The sequence below is a fragment of the Myiozetetes cayanensis genome, unplaced genomic scaffold (genome assembly GCF_022539395.1).
Source record: "Myiozetetes cayanensis isolate MyiCay16 unplaced genomic scaffold, myiCay2020 scf1, whole genome shotgun sequence".
Taxonomy (NCBI): domain Eukaryota; kingdom Metazoa; phylum Chordata; class Aves; order Passeriformes; family Tyrannidae; genus Myiozetetes; species Myiozetetes cayanensis.
In genome coordinates, this window is record NW_026086604.1 from 140,811,979 (window position 1) to 140,829,105 (window position 17,127).

The 17,127-nt window shown below is 38.3% G+C and overlaps 1 protein-coding gene across 3 annotated transcripts in view; it reads left to right on the top strand.

Annotated features, from left to right (window-relative positions):
- Nucleotides 1-17,127, top strand: part of LARP4B (La ribonucleoprotein 4B) — a 57,488-nt gene that overhangs the window by 14,281 nt on the left and 26,080 nt on the right. Inside the window, exons 1-3 of one of the 3 annotated variants that reach the window (XM_050311728.1) lie at nucleotides 2,649-2,806; nucleotides 4,548-4,682; nucleotides 16,964-17,111. In XM_050311728.1, the coding sequence (XP_050167685.1) occupies nucleotides 2,792-2,806; nucleotides 4,548-4,682; nucleotides 16,964-17,111 (298 nt within the window). In that variant the 5' untranslated portion in view covers nucleotides 2,649-2,791. Of the gene's footprint in view, nucleotides 1-2,648; nucleotides 2,807-4,547; nucleotides 4,683-16,963; nucleotides 17,112-17,127 lie in introns of those variants that run through there. The other 2 variants (XM_050311744.1, XM_050311737.1) reach the window with 2 other exon arrangements.

Genomic DNA, 17,127 nt, shown 5'->3' on the forward strand with positions numbered 1-17,127 from the left:
AACTTCATGGTTAAATGTTATGCAATTTCTAAAGAAACATGTTTTTACCATGTATTTTAACCTTCTGTGTCTTGCTTACTTACAAACCAAGTTCAAACTGCTTTTGGTAAGTCTCAGTAAAATCTATGCAGTTCCTTTTGGGTTAGGTGGTTGTCAAAATAAGTGTTTGTCTCTAGATATGTCAAGAGCAGACTTACTCTCAAGTTGCTGAACTTGACTCATTACTCTGTGATGACCAAATGGCAAGCCAGAAGGAAACATAGTGATTTATTAGATGCCTTTACAGAATTGAAATCATGTATGCTATTACAAAATTATAACTGGTTTCTTCTAAATCAGTTTTAAATGCAGTCCATTCTGTAGACTATGTGTAGACATAAATAGTGGAAGACAGAGATTTTTGTGAAACTGCTTACTATAAAGTAGAAATACTATTTAACGAGTTTATTTACGAGATTGTATGTCTCTGAAGGTTTTTCTTGTGGGTTGTTCTTGTTTTAATAACTTGAATTAGTGGGACCGTGGGAACTTCATGAAGTTTGGCAAAGCCAAGCCCAAGATCCTGCATGTGGGTTGGGGCATCTTCCAGTATCGACACAGGCTGGGGGATGAAGGGATTGAGAGCAGCACTGCTGAGAAGGACTTGGGAATGCCGATGGATGAGAGGCTGGGCATGACCCAGCAATGTGCACTTGCAGCCCAGAGAGTTGCTGCATCCCCAAGAATGTGGCTAGCTGCTGCATCCAGCTCTGGGATCCTTAGCCCAGGAAGGACATAGTCCAGTCCTTGGGACGAGTCCAGAGGAGGCCACGAAGATGGTTAGAGGGATTGAACACCTCTCCTATGAGGAAACATTGAGAGTGTTGGGGTTGTTCAGCTTGGAAAGAGAAGGTTCCAGGGAGAGCTCACTGCAGCCTTCTGGTACTTGAATGGGGCTTTTTACCAGGGCATGTAGTGGTAGGACTAATGGTTTTAACCTGAAGGAGGGTTGATTCAGATTAGACATAAGGAAGAGGGTTTTTACGCTGAGGTTACCCAAAGAGGTGGTAGGTTGCCTTGTCCCTGGAAACATTTGAGATCAGGCTGGGTGGGGCTCTGAGGAACCTACTCTAGTTGAAGAGGTCTCTACTCATTGCAGAGGAGTTGAACTAAATGAACTTTAAAAGGTCTCTTCCAACTAAAAAACTATTCTGTAATTCTATGAATGAAAAAATTGCCATCTGATTCTGACAACTCAGTGTTCTGCTGTAGGTAGTGCTATCTCTATCCCAAACGGGTTTTCCAACTTGCATTTTTCTCTTGAATGTCTCCTACTTATTGCAGCAACGTGTATTTATGCAAAGATATGGTTTATCAGTCAGCAGTTCAGTGTATCTTTTACATAAGTTAACTCTTCGGTCAGATGATAATTTTTATTGCTGCATTGAAATGCACCATTTAACTTGCTCACTAATTTGGCTATTAAACTAGCATCAAAAGAGGATAAACTCTTCCAAACCATCAATCCTTATCTGTAGTTTTTAGAGCTACTGGCTATTGATTGTGGTTTGTGTAAATAAGCTTTTATATGACGATATATATCAGTACATGAAAAGCATGCTAAAACATATCCCGTGAAGAACCTTTAACATTCCATGATTTTTATTGTTTCTCTGAAGTAACACTGCATTTTTCCACAAACACTGTATTCTTTGACATGATAGTCATGGAAGTCTGTAGTCATGTATGTTTTGTTTCTTGGGGGTCTGGTTAGTGACAGCTCTACAGTAGAAAAGTTGATGGCTTTAACTTCCCAGAACAGCCTTGCATGTGGAGTTGTTTTGAAGTACATCATAGCTGATGGGATTTGCAGCAGAGCAGTTGACATCCTGGGGACTCCTAGCAGTGCGATAGTACTAAGTGAAGAAGATTGCAAAGGAAGCTCTTTTTGTGTTTGGTATCTTTCCATGTGGCTTATCCATTTGCAGAAGGGCAATAGCTCATCATTGTTAAAATCGTGGGAGTTGGAAGGCAGGCTGTATCTTCTTCAAACAAATTATAATGCCTCCCTTGTTTTGAGAGCCATTTTGATTCTAAATGATCAAAATGCAACTTAAATACATAGGTTTGGCATTGTAATTATTAAAAATAATTTGTTTACAAGGTGGGTGGGTTTAGTGTGGTGTGTATCACAGCAAATCTGCATATCTTATGATAATATAATTATTAGTTTGAGTAGTGCAAACAAAGTTACCTAGAGCTTCAATCTAGACCTGGCCTGTGATAAGCATCTTGCATAATCTCATCTAAGGGGCTTCTGAAAAGTAGTAGGGTGATATGCTGCTCTAATTGCTGCTAGCTTGCCCAAGAAGTCTGAAGTTGCTATGTGCACATTGCAGTCTTGTGTTATCAAGTTGGCTAACAAGTTGTCTACCCTCAGCTGAAATTAATGATTTAGCTGAGTATTTTGTGCCTGATGGCCAGTTAGCAAATGCTTTAAAGGAAATATGCGTAGTGGAACTTTACTCTTTTTTGATAGACTCACATGATCTTAGCTGTTTTCCTTCCATTTATCCATAGATGTACAAAGTTCTGGTGCTAGCACTGAGTATCAGCAGATGGAAGACATTGCAGCATGACAGGCTGATCCTAGAAGAGAACGGGAATTTGTGAAATAAGCAGGTGACAGAAGAATGCAAAGAAGTACCTTGGCATTGATTTGGGGATCAAAATGCTGGGTAGATAACATCATTGCTTACTGAAGTACATTTGTCTTCCTGTGAAGTAGACTTTGGCTTGTGAATCTGGACTAATGTGTATGTTCAAGGTTAGTATGGTCAGCAGTGGAGCTTATATACAGTGAGCACAAAATGAGTAAAGAGTCTTGTGCTCTTTTCAGAAAGGAAAATTTATCCATAATTTTGAAATGCTAAACACAGTTTCTTTAAAGAATATTAACAGAAGTGTTCTCCAAGAAGTTTAGACACCGTCCGTAGTGTTAATGTGCCTACATCTTCCCATGCGTGGCTTTGAGCAATATGGAGTCTTGGCTATTTAATACCTGCTTCTGAAAAACTGCTTTCATTATGAGGATGATTTTTGGGTATTTTATAAAATACAAACAACCTGAATGAGTTCCAGACTTTCTACTATGTAAACTATGGGTATATTTGTATGTGTGTTACACTGTATGTGAGGAATAGCATAATTTTTTTTAATTTAATTTTTTTGTGTTTTTTTTTCCTGTACCATTTCTTCCTTATTTAAGTAGTTTCTATTCAGAGTTGAGACGCAGAGTGTTAGGAAAAGAAACTTCTGGCAATATAAAAGTGACACAGTACATGTGTTTCTTTTGAAAATGCATTTTTCATACTGACTTTACTCAACAGCATGAAGTGATAAGCAACTTTGTGATAAGTTCATCTAAACTGAATGGTTCATCCTCTTGGGGATGTCAGTATATTTGTTTTTTCAACTATATGTACAAAGTATTTTTTGTATAATCCGAAATACAGGTGCTTGAATCAGTTCATAGGTGAATGTCTTAATTTTACTTGAAAATTTTGGAATGTATTTAGTTAGTTGTGTTGAAAGGCTTTTGGTTTTGTCCATTTCAAAATACCATGTAAAGGAGATTCTGTGGGAGGCCATAATGCCATAGACTGAGAGAAATACTTCTTAACTCCAGTCTTTTGGAGTCAAGGTAGCCTAAAAGACACGTAGGTTGCTAAAGAATGGAACAATACTAGTAACTTCCATGTGCTGCAAATATTTAATTTTTTTTTTTTAAAAGGAGTTTGTGAGGAGTTTGGTGTCTTGGTGTCTTGCATTGTTATAGATGCAGTAATGGAATTTCCATGTGAAGGAGAAACTAAAAAAGCATATCATGTCTTTTCAGAAAAGAAAAAATAACAAAGGCCTGATTTTTACACCCCAGTAGTACTTTGAGACTTCACACTTTAAATTAGCTTTTATTGTTTTTTAAATATATTTTTTAAAAAATAACAGCATTAAACAGTAGCATCAAATTTCAAAGCAAAGTCACTAGACTTTTAACTCTACTCAGATTTTTACTTGTCTAATCAAATAAAATAACATTTTGGGATGACAGAGCAGAACAACTGGTTGAGCGTTACTAATCGAACAGAACTGTTGTAACATGCTTCTTAAGTGCTGCAAAGATAAAGTGACCGTCAGAATAGTTACAAAAGACAAAGGTTGGTTTGTGACTAAATGGGTCTTAGTGAGTGGAGTCTTCCAGGTGGTATGGAGAAGTCATGGTTTGAAATCCAATCTCATTAATTAAGGTGAGAATCAAGAGAAACTTTCCCAGTGGAGTTTCCCTGCCCAGTGCTGTAACCAGTGTTCATCTGCACTCCCAGTGACTGGGAACTGAGTGTATCCTCATCTCTGCCATAATGTTTTGTCTGGATGCATAATCCCAACCGTATTGTGTGGAAGTTCTTTGGACCTTCGATCTGAATCAGCATAGCGTGTCTGGAATGGCTGTGGGTTCTTGGGAATTTCAGCAACCACTTACAGAATCTTTTGTCTTCCTATTTCCACAGCTTACAAAGGTGACCAGTAAAGTTCTCTCTGAGCAGCCAAAAAGCAGACAGCTCATGACTTCTGATCAGGACACTAAAGTTGTGGCTGAACCGCAGGTGCAGCAAGTACAAGAAGTTAAGGACGGTTCTCATCTAGTAAGTATTATAATTACATGTTCTCCTGGTCTGAGTGTCGTATGAAACATTTTTTCTTTTACGATGTCTTAATCAAAATTGTAGGTCAGAACATTTTAGAAAACAGCTGACAGACAGCATTGCAACATTAAACAGCTAGAACAGAGCTGTTGGAGGTGGCTAATTCTCCATATCGAGTAGGAGCCTCACCTTAACTTTCCTTCAGCTCTATGGGGGGATTTAAATAAACTGCAAATTACGGCAGTTTGCACTCATCTAAGGTACAGGGATTTTCAGACTATGCAAGAGTTGTTTTACCAATCTTGGAATAGGCTCTTGCTCACACATTAACATGTGAGGAAAATGCAGGAAATGCACTTGATGTGTGTAATTGAAGAATGTACAAACCCATACAAATAGGAAATAGCAATCTGTAACAGGAATTTTGCTCAGTCAGTTCTGCCAAATGGCACATGCTGCTGTTTCCGTGCTACTGTGCAGGATCCAGGAAGTCACTGCATTGGGATGTTTTGGCAGATCATACAGTGGATTGTACTGTGTTATATACATTGTAGCAAATGTTACATCTTCAAGGAGGTTGAGTACTTGATTTGTATTCAGATGTGTTTGTATCTGCATCTTTGTTGGTGTTCCTCTTGGGACATTGAAGAGTTTGGTTTCGGTGTGTGTTCTGCCAGGCACTTTCCTCATGCTGTGCTGAGCAGCAGATGCTGCCTGCTTCGACTTACCTTGCAGTAAGTACTAAGGAGCATTTTGAAAAACACTCTGAACTTGTGCTTTTCTTTACTAAACAAGCTGGTGGACTTTTGGCTTGTTCCTCTCCCCCTTTTTTTTCATTCTGAGTTCCCTTCTGCTCTGTTTGACATTTCTCAGATGTGCATTTTGACTGTTTCACACTAGAGGAAAAAATTCTCCCCGGTTTTGTGCCATACTTCTGAAAAATGAGCTTTTGTGATGTGCTTTTTTTCTACCCCTGTACTCAGGGCATTAATGCCCAAGAAACCAGTGTGTAAGCTTTGAATAAGAGGTGTTTGCAAATTTGCTTCAAAAGCTTGGAAGGGTCAGTGCGTTTCAACAGGTGCATTAGTATTAAAGGCAGTCTGATTAGTCTTCATGTGGATGCTAGCTCTTTTAATTTGACATACTAGATTTTATGAAACTACATGAAAACTTGGATCTCAATCCTAATTTCTGTTCTTTCCTGCTTATTTGGAGAAATTTCAGAAGAGCTTACTGTTCTCTTCCTTAGTACCAGGGACTGATGTCAATTTAGATATCTTGGAATGTGTCCGTAGTGCTATAATGGTACATTTCAAATATCTACTACTTTGTGATTAAAGCTTTTCCTTTGAATATCTGAAAAAGATGAGACCTGTAGCTTATTAAGTTTTCTTTTAAGTTGTACCAGTCTCATACTCTTCTATACACAGCATCAGAAGGTCATTCTGTTTTATGAGCATCATTCTCAACATATTCTGTTAAAAGTGGTGTTTTTAAAAAGGTCTCTTCTACAGTGCTATGCTTACATGAGTTAAATTTACCAGTATTCCAGGACACACTTGCAAGTTTTGGGAACAAAGTTGTAGTTGGAGTAAAACTTCACAGAGTGCATGAAGAAATTAGCAGACTAAAATCATTAAGACACTTTCAGCTTTCCCTAAATGGTAGGCAGGAGAAAAACTTCTGGAATGCTGACTCTGTTTCCTTTAGCAAGTACATGCTTCAGGTGAAGTGAAATCCACCTGCTGTTTCTTGTGTCTTAATGATTTTGAGATCAGAGGGCTAGACTGCATAAAGGCATGGATGCATGATTGTGATGATCCCCACTTCAGTGTGTATTTGATATGGGGCCGTACTGCCATGATAGCTAGAGAGGTTTCTAAGAGTTTTTTTTTTTTTTTAATATACTTTATAAGAAATGTGCTGAAATGTTCTCCAGCTGTTTAGGCTGTGCTGTTCCACTGGGATCTCTTGATCTCTAGTCCAAATGGTTTTGTGACAGTTCAGGAGGAAAGTTGTAGAATTTCTATGGGAGATTTTGATGCACCTCTGGAGATCCTGAAAAATTAACTAGTATGCTAATTTTAATCTGAAGTGGTTATATAAAGCATTTTTTGTTTTATCTGTTAATAATAAATAAATTTTTCTAATTGTGACTTCAGTTTGGCTGGAACAAAACTGAACACATGTTCTGCTGTGAGTAATGCTGAACAGGTATTCAGTAGTGACTAAATTAAAATTGAAGCTTTGATGTTGTGATGGAATCCTTTCGGAAATCACTTACCAGTGTTGCTGGTGTTAAAGATACAGAGGTCACTTGTTTAGTAATAATTTTCAAAGTTTTAATCTCATAGTGAGGGAGGCAAAGTCTTTTCTTCTGCCTTGAAGTAGCTATAAAACTATATACTGTTTAATGCATAATGTAGATCAATTGCAAGCCTAGTATGGTTCATTTCTAACAATAAATCTTGTGTTTGGCTGATTTTAGTAGTATTTAACAGCAGAATTTTGGTGGTTTTGCACACAAGTCATTTGAAAGAAATTGGCAACTGGAGGATCCTTATAAATCTCTTGTCAATAGAAGCTTGGACTTACACATTGGAGGTACATAATTTATAGGATACTAGCAGATTCATAGCTTTGATAAATTTGAGAGTTAAATATACTAGTTTTTTCAACTTCTGTAACCCAAAGGTAGCCTTTGTAACTTCAGGTGAGGTCTGTCTTGGATTCTTTGTATCCTGACTGAGAGTTACTCTTTCGGAGAAAGCCCTTGTGAGTCTGGGCCCAGGAAGGTCGGCCTTTAAGAAACATTTCACTGGGATTTAATTCACTTCTGTGTTTCCTTTTCGATAATAACACTTTCCCATTAGAAATTACTTTGAGGGAAGAGGCCACGACCCAAATGCCATGGTGGAGATAGCTTGTATGACCTGTCTCTGCCAGGCACGCATAGTCTTTTTCCTTGTTTGTTGATCTTAAACTCTTCCTCTGCCATGCTCACATTTTTCCAAGTACCAAAGAATTTGTATTCCTTGATTGGCTGAATTGAAGACCTGATCTGGAAGTTTGAAAATAACTTTAGGTGGGATTCTTGCCCTCAAGCGACAGTGGGTTCTGCAAATGTTGCATATTCCAGTGGAGGATATTGCAGCGAGGCCACTTAAACTTGCTGCCTGATTGCAATATCAGCATCACCCATTCTTTCCCTAGCTGAATAACTATCAGGTGCTGCCATGGGTTTCTGTTAATGGGAATTCAAATCAGTGTGGTACACTGTTTTTTGTCAATGCTTATAGGTACTATAAATTCAAGTTCGATCATACTGTTTGTTCTAAGCACAAGAAAAATAACTAAAAATTCATGAAAGATGGCATTTAATTGTACTTCCCAAAAATGTTTTTCTTAGGAGATACTATAAAAGAGATGTCTCAGACTTAAAGCTGCTAGGTTGTGGTGTTCAAAAATCCTTTTGCAACCCATTCAAGGATAAGCCTCAGAATAAAAAGGAAGTGAGGGAATTAGATTTACTAATTTAATATAGGAGCGTGTGTAACAGTTCAGTGAAAATTCACTACAACATATAATCCTCAAGTCACTTGTCAATACACAGTATTACATGCAGTATCTGCCATTTAAGAGTTAAGTAGCAGTTTGTATAACAAGTAGGTGGTATTTAATAATTCAAGAGATCATGAATAGCTTTAAACAAGAAATGGGAGGATTAGACTTAAACTGGACATGTATGGTATCAGAATCCCAAAGGATCAATACCGGTCAGTGTTGGCTCTTTCTCTCATAGTATTTTAGATTGAGGCCGTAAGTAAAGTGCCGAATGGTTTTGCGCTTGTAGATAACATCTAGTGCTAATGTTTAGTTGTTTTAATCTACAAAACACATATTTAAACTCTTAGCAATCCACTAACCGTGATATGGAGGGAAAGTTAAGCAATTTGACCAGCTGTTTCCGAAAGCCTGCAGTAGTGACATTGTGACATCTGTTGTGATGCTCCTTTTCTCTGTTCCCTTAACTGGTGGTGGGCATGACATCAGGTATGGCCTAGGAGTACAACATAATCACTGCTTCTTCAGGACTTGTTACAATTGCATGACTTTATTATAGAAACAGAATAAAGGAAGTTAGATGTCAGAAGGTGTTAAGGACTGTTTTGACTTGTGCTCTTGTAGCATAAGATTGTATTTTAAAACTCAGGCCTATAAGACTGTATCTGGGATAAACCTTTATTCCTTTGCAAAGAATAGGTACATGGAGAAATGAAAGTAGATAGGTAGGTATACTCTTGTTAATAAGCATGTTGACTTCTTACCTTCTGCATAGGTGTGTGCAGGACATAGGACTAAATACCTGTGAAAAAAAAGTAATTGTTCAGGTAATGAAAGTGCTGCTTCAGAGCACTTTTGTTTCATGGAGAGGGAAAACCTGTTTAGGCTTTGAGTAGAGGATTATTATACCAGAGCTAAAATATGCATATATAAAGGGTAAAAAACCCAAAAAAACAAACAAAACCTACTCCCCAGCTGAGCTGGGCTCTGAAGTAGCACAGCACAAGCTCTGTTAAGTGCTTTTCAAGTCAGGTGGCAGTGTATAGCTTAGCCAGAAGGTTTTTAAGATTTAAGGAGTCTTGGAAGTTAAACAAGCAGCCTCGGATGATGTAGCGTAACAAGTGTGGCATTTTCTGTTTAAATTCATGTTGTCTTTTGTTTTGTTTTGGGGGTTTTTTTGTTTTTATTTTTTTCTGTAAAGTGGTGATCCCACAATAAACAGTACTGAGGAATGTGACTTTGTGAATGTGTACTATAGGTCCTTAAAAATAGAAATTGTCCCTGGAACTCTTAGATAAAACCAAAGAAACGAGAACAAAATGTGCCTTTGCACATAAGAAGGGTATGGGAAAACTGGAAGGAGTTTCTGCTTGCCTGAACTGTTTCACCCATTTTCTCCCCATTAGTTGATAGCAGAAGTGGTTGTTAAGGCACTGGAAAAGTGGACTTTGCCCTGGTCCGTCTGTTAAAGACACTTAGTTCCTCTCTGGAAAGCACGAGTTAGTTAAATCACAAAGGGAAAAATCTTGCTATTTGTTTACCTGATGAAAGAGTTTCGTGAATAGTCATGAACTTTGCAAGTATTACTGTGACTTTAATCTGACATTAAAAACAGTTAAATTGTTCGCTCATGGCATTTCTTCAAAAAAAACTATTATAAGTAACTCCCTCCCCCTTTCCCTGTTCTTGGTTCCAGGGAATGCTAAAGAGAGGAGTGACTTGGCATAGTTGTAAGTCTGGATTCAGGCATGTTGAATAAGTTTGTCCCACGGGAGAATTAAAAAAAATGCAGCAGATGGCAGCAATGATGCATCAAACTTCCTATCCTTAGGAACAGTGTAGCTGCAGGCACTTTGAGGCTTCATGCATTGGATAAGCTGGGGGTGGCAGGATAGTCTTCCTCTGTTCTTTCTTACTTTGCAATTTTGAAGCCGACTGTGCTGAGGAGGACATGTATTTTCTATCCAGTTCAGCAATATTCTTTTATGACCAGAGTTAGTGGAGTATTGGTTGCCTTAAGGTGCACAACCAGTGGAAAAATAGCACTGAATTCAATGTACAGCTGAGAGAACATTTGAAATTGAGTTTAAGTGTCTATCTTGTCTTACACTCAGAGTTCTGTGTTTTCAGTATCTTTTAAGTAACAGAGTAGAGTGGTGCTGTAGTTGTACAGTCTGCAGGCTCTGAAGGATGGGGTCCAAACTGGAAATGATAGCAGTGAATTTGAGAGAAGGTGTGAGTGATGTGAGGTAACGTAAAGGCAAATAAGAACAACTCCATTTACAGCAGAAAAAGATTGCTGGTTATTTTCAGTTTTTCTATTGTTTTTGTTTCTGTTTGGGTTTTTTGTTTGTTTTTGTTTGGGGTTTTTTTGTTTTTTTTTTTAAGAAACAGAACCACTTTTTTTTAACAACTAACAAAACTTGAAGTACTAGAAGTATTTCAGTATGTAAATACATGTGTCTAAAAATGTTCTACTTGTCATAAGGTTAGAAGGAAATCAATTTATGTACATCAGTGAAAACTTACACTGCGGATAGACTTCTTTGTAAGAGGAGTAGCATTTAGTCAATAATTTTAAATATTTTTGAGGGCTTTTTAAAAGGATATACAAATTTTTTGGAGGTTAACTATAATTAATTCTGCCACAGTACCATGAGGTACCTAAATGATCTTGAGGCCACTTCTAGTGCTATAAGTCACTGAGGGATTATGGTTTGGGTTTGTTTTTTTTTTCTTTTTCATGCAGATAACAAATTAAAAAAAAAAAGGCTTGGAACAGAATTAGCTTCTGATAACGTACAATGACTGCTCAATGGAATACATGAGGTCTTATCTATCTTTAGCCTGTTTTTCCTAAAGAAGTAATTGTGGTGTAGGTTCAGCTCTGGGGGAAGGGAGGAGAGGAAGAAAATGGTCCGAAATGTGTTTGATCTAGACATGAGATTTAAACATGTGAAGCCAGAATGCATTTATGCTTGTATAGGAAGTGGGAGTTACATGAAATATGAAGGCAGGTATTTTCTGGCACACATGGACATTGTGAAAGATGTCATTTAAATATTTTAGTGATTTGGACGAACGAAACTCTCCAGGAAATTAAACAATAGAAGTTCATAAGACTCAGTAATACATGTAAACAGGCTGTAATCTCATTAGAATTATTTGACTTGAATGTTACAGTGCATATGATGAAATACTGAAACATTGCTCAGCAACTGGGATTTGGACTTTGAGTGGCAATGACATATGAAACCCCTGCATGGTTTTAAAGTGGGCTATTTTTGGCAGTTGGGTGTTGCTTGTCTCCTCAGTAGCCATAGAAAGTTAGTTTAGTGTAAGAGGAAGGTGATTTGCAATGAGAAGACCCTCTGACACTACTTATTAAACATGGGCTGCTGCTTCAGTAAAGAATTGAGTAACAGCACGAGTGAGGAGAAAACCAGCTTGTTACAAAAATCTGTGGAAGAGGAAGCACCAGAGTCAAGGATAAGTAAAACTTTCTCTTCAATTTTTGGAACTGTGGAAAGCCAGGATCTGCATACAGTGGGAAGGACAGTTAACGGGGCGGCTGCGACAGTCGGCAGTGAATGCGTTTGTAGCGATGATTGCGCAGCGTCAAATTCTAAATCTGGCTTTTTGGGTAGAAAAGGGAAATATCCGTCATATAAAAGCATGGGGAATACTACCCATGAGAGCTCTAGGAGGACATATGACAGACCTTTTAGCTTCTTTAATTCCTTTAGTCACCTCTTGAAAGTCTCTGGTACACATGGAAATCTGCAGAAAAGTGAAGAAAAGAAAGACAGGGTTATTAAAAAAAGAGCACCTAAAAAATCTAATAGCAATGGTCAGCACATGAACAATATAGAAAATATTAATAGTAATATTAATAATGAAAATGTAGCTGTACAGGAGCATTGCTTATTTGATCATATTTCGAATTCACATGTAGCAGACATTCTGGACAAAGGCTTACAGAGTGAAATTTCCTTAAATAGAAATTTTCTGGAGGATTATGCAGTGACGTGTGACCATTCAAGGCAAAATGAAACAACAGTAAATGTTAAAGACAGCAAGGGTGACAGCCTACAGAAAGTTTCAAGTTCATATAGAGAGGTCCCTCCAACACTTTCCTATCTTGATGTAGACAACAGTCAAAATGTGAAAGATAGGGAGTTTTACAGTATTTGTGTTGTAGATGCCGAAGATCTGACAGGGGACGAAGAGGTGCCAGCTACTGTGCATGAAGAGACTGCAGCAGACATAGATAACTCAGCTGTTACTGATGAAGGAATGTGCAGCATGGCACGACCTCTAGACACTGGGAAGGAATTTCCAGTGCAGCAATTGGCACAAGTGGAAGCTAAGTTTAATTCACAGGAAGAACTGTTTGAGCATAAAAAAGAGGATAGGCCAAACACACAGGAAAAGGACAGAAAGGAATATTGTAGCATAGACATCGAATCTTTTGATAACTCACTGACTGATAGGTGTCAGGTGCATAAGTTAAATACTGACAATACAGTAACAGATGTCTTAAGAACAAAAGTATCTGATGAAATCATCCCTGAGAATCAGCAGGAGGAGGTATATTCCATAGGGAGTGCTGTCAGTTGGAATGAATCACTCCATACAGATTGTGATTCTGTAAAGCCTGTGGATGCTGCTGAAAAGGACCAGTACAGCCCTAACTCAGAAAAGGTGAAACACAGTGATTGTATTTCCAGTGTCTTGTTAGACACTGTAGTATGCAATTCAGGAAAAACTGAGGGAAGTAATGATTCTGATATTATACCACTTGGTTTAAGTAGGCGTCCCTCAAGTGTTGTAGAGCAAACAAATACTAAACAGATGGCAGAGAACACGAAGGGTAACTTTAAATTATCACTAGAGTTACATGAAATGGACAATGTAGAAAAACTTGAAGTCTGCTTTGTAGAGCCAGAAAGTGAAGTAAACTCAAATGTGGAAAAGAAAACACTTGAAAGAACTCATGGTGATAGTCAAATGTTTGCACCAGACTGTAGTGAACATCACAGCAGTTTTGAAGAGTCCTTGAAAGATGGAGAGAAATGCACAGGTACAATTTTGCATAGCTGTGAAGCTTTGAATATGACTGAAATGCACAAAAACTTGGAGGGAAGTTCTGATTTTCAAACTGAAGTTAAGGGTTGCACTGAAATCATGACATCAGCTGAAGCTGCAGGCCATAGTGGCACAGAGGAAGGTGTCTGTGAGAGTGTCACTGGTGACGTGACTGAGGAAGCTGGTAACTTGAGCAGAACTAGCCCCTGGGTAAGTGCTGGCACTTTGACATCTCATGAACAACAGAACCCACGCACAGATGACATGTTCCTAAAGGAAACCAGCCTAGAATGTCAGGTTTCACAAGAGTCACCAGGGAGTAAAAGTAAAGTATGCAAATATTCAAATTCAGATAACAACACCAGTGTCTCTTCTGTGCCTGTGGAATGTGAGGATATGAATAAACTAGACATGAACTGTAGACAAGATGAACAGCAGGATGCATGTTTCTTCCACGCAGTAGAAGATCAATGGAGTGCAGGGACAGAGTCAGCCAAAATAGCTGGGGATGTAGTAGAATCTGTAAAACAGACAAAACTTGACATTCACCTAAATGAATCCATTGATAACAATGCGAAAAATGTAAACCCAAATTTGGATGCTGACATTGTGGATTGTGATAGAGGCATCTCCAATTGCAATGAAGGCTTGTCTCACAGCCAGAACTCTCCCTCTGACTCCACTGTACCTGCAACCATGGACAGTTGTATGTACAAGAGCGTAAAATTAAAAGATGACACTAAAAATTTGGAAGATGCCAGTCATCTCTTGCATGAAACCCATAATTGTTTACCATCACTGTGTCAAAATCCATGTTCTCACGTGCATGACAAACCAGTGGAAGAGCCTGAGTTTCGTCACTGTGCCAGTCCAGAGCCAGAGGTCGGGAACACCGCAGTTTCTGTTGTGCCTTTTACTGAAGAAAGATCAGAAACTCCTGAAAAAAGTAAGTGTGATGTAAATGAATATAATCTTCAGGATGATGAAATAAAACAGTGTGTTGACATCCACTCAAAGGAGAACCTCACTGGTTTTAGTGTATCAGCTGGGAATATAGAACCTTTTACCAGTGGGAATTTGAAGCAGATAGAAACCAAGACTACTGAATTGAAAAACACCAGTTACATATTAAATCCTCAAACAAATAACTTGACCACAACCTGGGAACAGATGCCGCCAGATCACAAGATTTTCTCAAACAAAGAGGTTGGAGTTTGTGTTGACCCAGAGCAGGTAGACAAATATGCTGCTACTCCTTCCTATGAAATACAGAGTGCCACTCCTGGTGCCCCAGGATTTCAGCGAGGCAGTGAGCAGTGCGTGTTAGATCTGATGGGAGATGTATCCAGTGACCAAGAGCAGCACTCCTATGAACTGGAAAGACAAAATCCCCACATTGAAATGTGGCCACATGTCATCGGTCTTCAGACTGACAATGCTGATTGGACAAATCAGCTGTTTTCTGACACAGTTCCTGCTGGTAGTGGTGAATATCTGGTGGGCTTTTTATGGAATAATGCAGTTTCTAGTGATACCATGAAGAATGACAGACTTTGTATAGTTACTGAAAACTTCCAAAATGAAGCTGAAGATTTAACAGGTGCTTCATACACAGTGGAAAGATACCCATATCAGCTGCTAGCACCAGAAAATGCTGGTACTTGGGGATGGCAAAATAAAGATGAATTTGTAAGTATTCTGCAGAAGTGATTTTGTGTTAAAGCTTGAAGCTGAAGCTAGAAGTTTGACTAAGCCAAGTCAAACTGTGGTTTCTTTAGTCAAATAGATCATGTTATTTTGTCCTGAAGCTGACTACTCCCTTTCCTTTGCAGAACTGAGTGCTGCACAGAATACAGAAGTTCAAAATGTTGCTGAATATTGATATTTTTTTTCTTTTTGTTTCTGTTTACTTTGTGTGAAAGTTTAAACATTGGGCAAAGTGACTTGATTGCAGATTCTCAATTCCAGATGAACTCAAGATAATCTCTTCAGTGTGGGAAACGAAGCTTTCTGCAGACTGTTAATAGTGCTCTTTACCTTTGTATAGGAAGAAATGTTTGTGGATTTCCTGAAGTTCTTGTTTGGTAGCAATTAGGAAATATTTGCTCACTTCTGGAGATGATCTTTTGAAGTGCTGGAGAAAGGAGTCGCTGCAGGAGAAGTGAGGGGAATGAGCTGGGCTGGATCTTGGAAAGCTGGGATAGGAAACAAACGAAGCTGTCTGGGCACAGTCCTGAGTAAGGAGCTCTGGGGGACCCTGCTTGAGCAGGGAGGTTGGATGGGATGACCTCCAGTTGTCCTCTCCAACCTTACTCACCCTGTGAAAGCCAACCTGCAAACAGCTGCTGCTCCTTTTCCTTCCCTGCTGAGCAGAGCCAGTGCTGGATATTGTTCCCCTCACTGACTGTGGTGGAGCAGTTGCTCTGACCTTGCCCAGCATTTGCAGAGTGGGCAGTAGGTTGTACTAGAGCTGTTTGCTGTCTCCTGGGGGAACTTTTTATATTAAAAATGGAAACTGATGGAACTTGCTGTCATCTTTGAATTGTTACTATTCAGATAGTTATGTCAAACACTTCCACTTTTTGTAAGTCTTTCTCTGTCACTCGATAGATGTGTTTGAGATTTTTTTAGGTCTTTTTACTTTCTGGATATATTTTCTATGCACTATGATAATAACTATCTGAGTGCATGTGTTAAGGAAGATTTAAAGCTTCATGGAGTTTTGGAGTGCCTGTCTTAAATGTTGCAATGTTCCTAGCATCCATAAATTCACAAAACAAATCTTTAATAAGCTTTTTTATTGTGTGTCTTAGTATGAGCAATCCTCTTTCCCAGTATGATTATGTTAAAACATTCCAAGTATATTCTTGGTATGGAATAATTTAATGCATTTTGCTCAAACAGTAGCAACACAAGAGAAAACTGTCTCATGTTACTATCAAAAAAGTATTGTAGATGCTGGCATTGCAGAGAGCAATCTCTCTGAAGCACAGATATATAACCATTTGTATGTTGTATATAACCATATATAATCATTAAATGTATGCCTTTCCAATCCAGGTTAAAGGAGATTGTCTTGATGATTTAATTGGATCTGGTAATTCATCCTATCTGTCCTAATGCACTGTTCTTCCTCTTGAAGTAATGACAGAAGTTGTCATGCACATCTTATTATTGCTTTCAATTTTCCATAATGCTTCATTAAAAATGTTACATGTTTATGTAAGTGTGGAAAAAAGAAACACCTTGCACTTTGGTATTTTCTTGATTATTCTTCTTTAATGTTATTTTGCAGAAACAGATACAATAGCAATATAGTCAACATCAAGTAGACATGTATATTAGAGAACTACCCGAAGTCTAGGTCAAGTACAAGTTTGAAATTGTTGTTTACCCTGCTTGACTATTTTCTGGTGATTCTTAATCAGGGAAATTAATTCTGTGCAGCACAATTCAGTTGGTTTTGTACCTGAAATGATTATTGGAATTCAGTTAATATATTCAGGTGTGAAAAAAATTGACAGTACAGTCTTGAGTTGTATGTCTAGTACTGTTACTTGAAACTGTACATATCTACACACAGATGCATGTTGTGCTTCCACAAAGTGCATATCAATTTCTTTTTGTAGGAGTCAACCAAGGTTTCCGAGTTAAACCCTAATGCAAAGGTGTGGGGAAATCATATGTTACACTTGGAAGCAAGTGGTGCCGCTGATGGTAGTGTGAGCAAAACGTGGGAAGAAATACCTGACCAACCTCCAGATTCTTGTAAAGAAGGTATGAATGATATTTT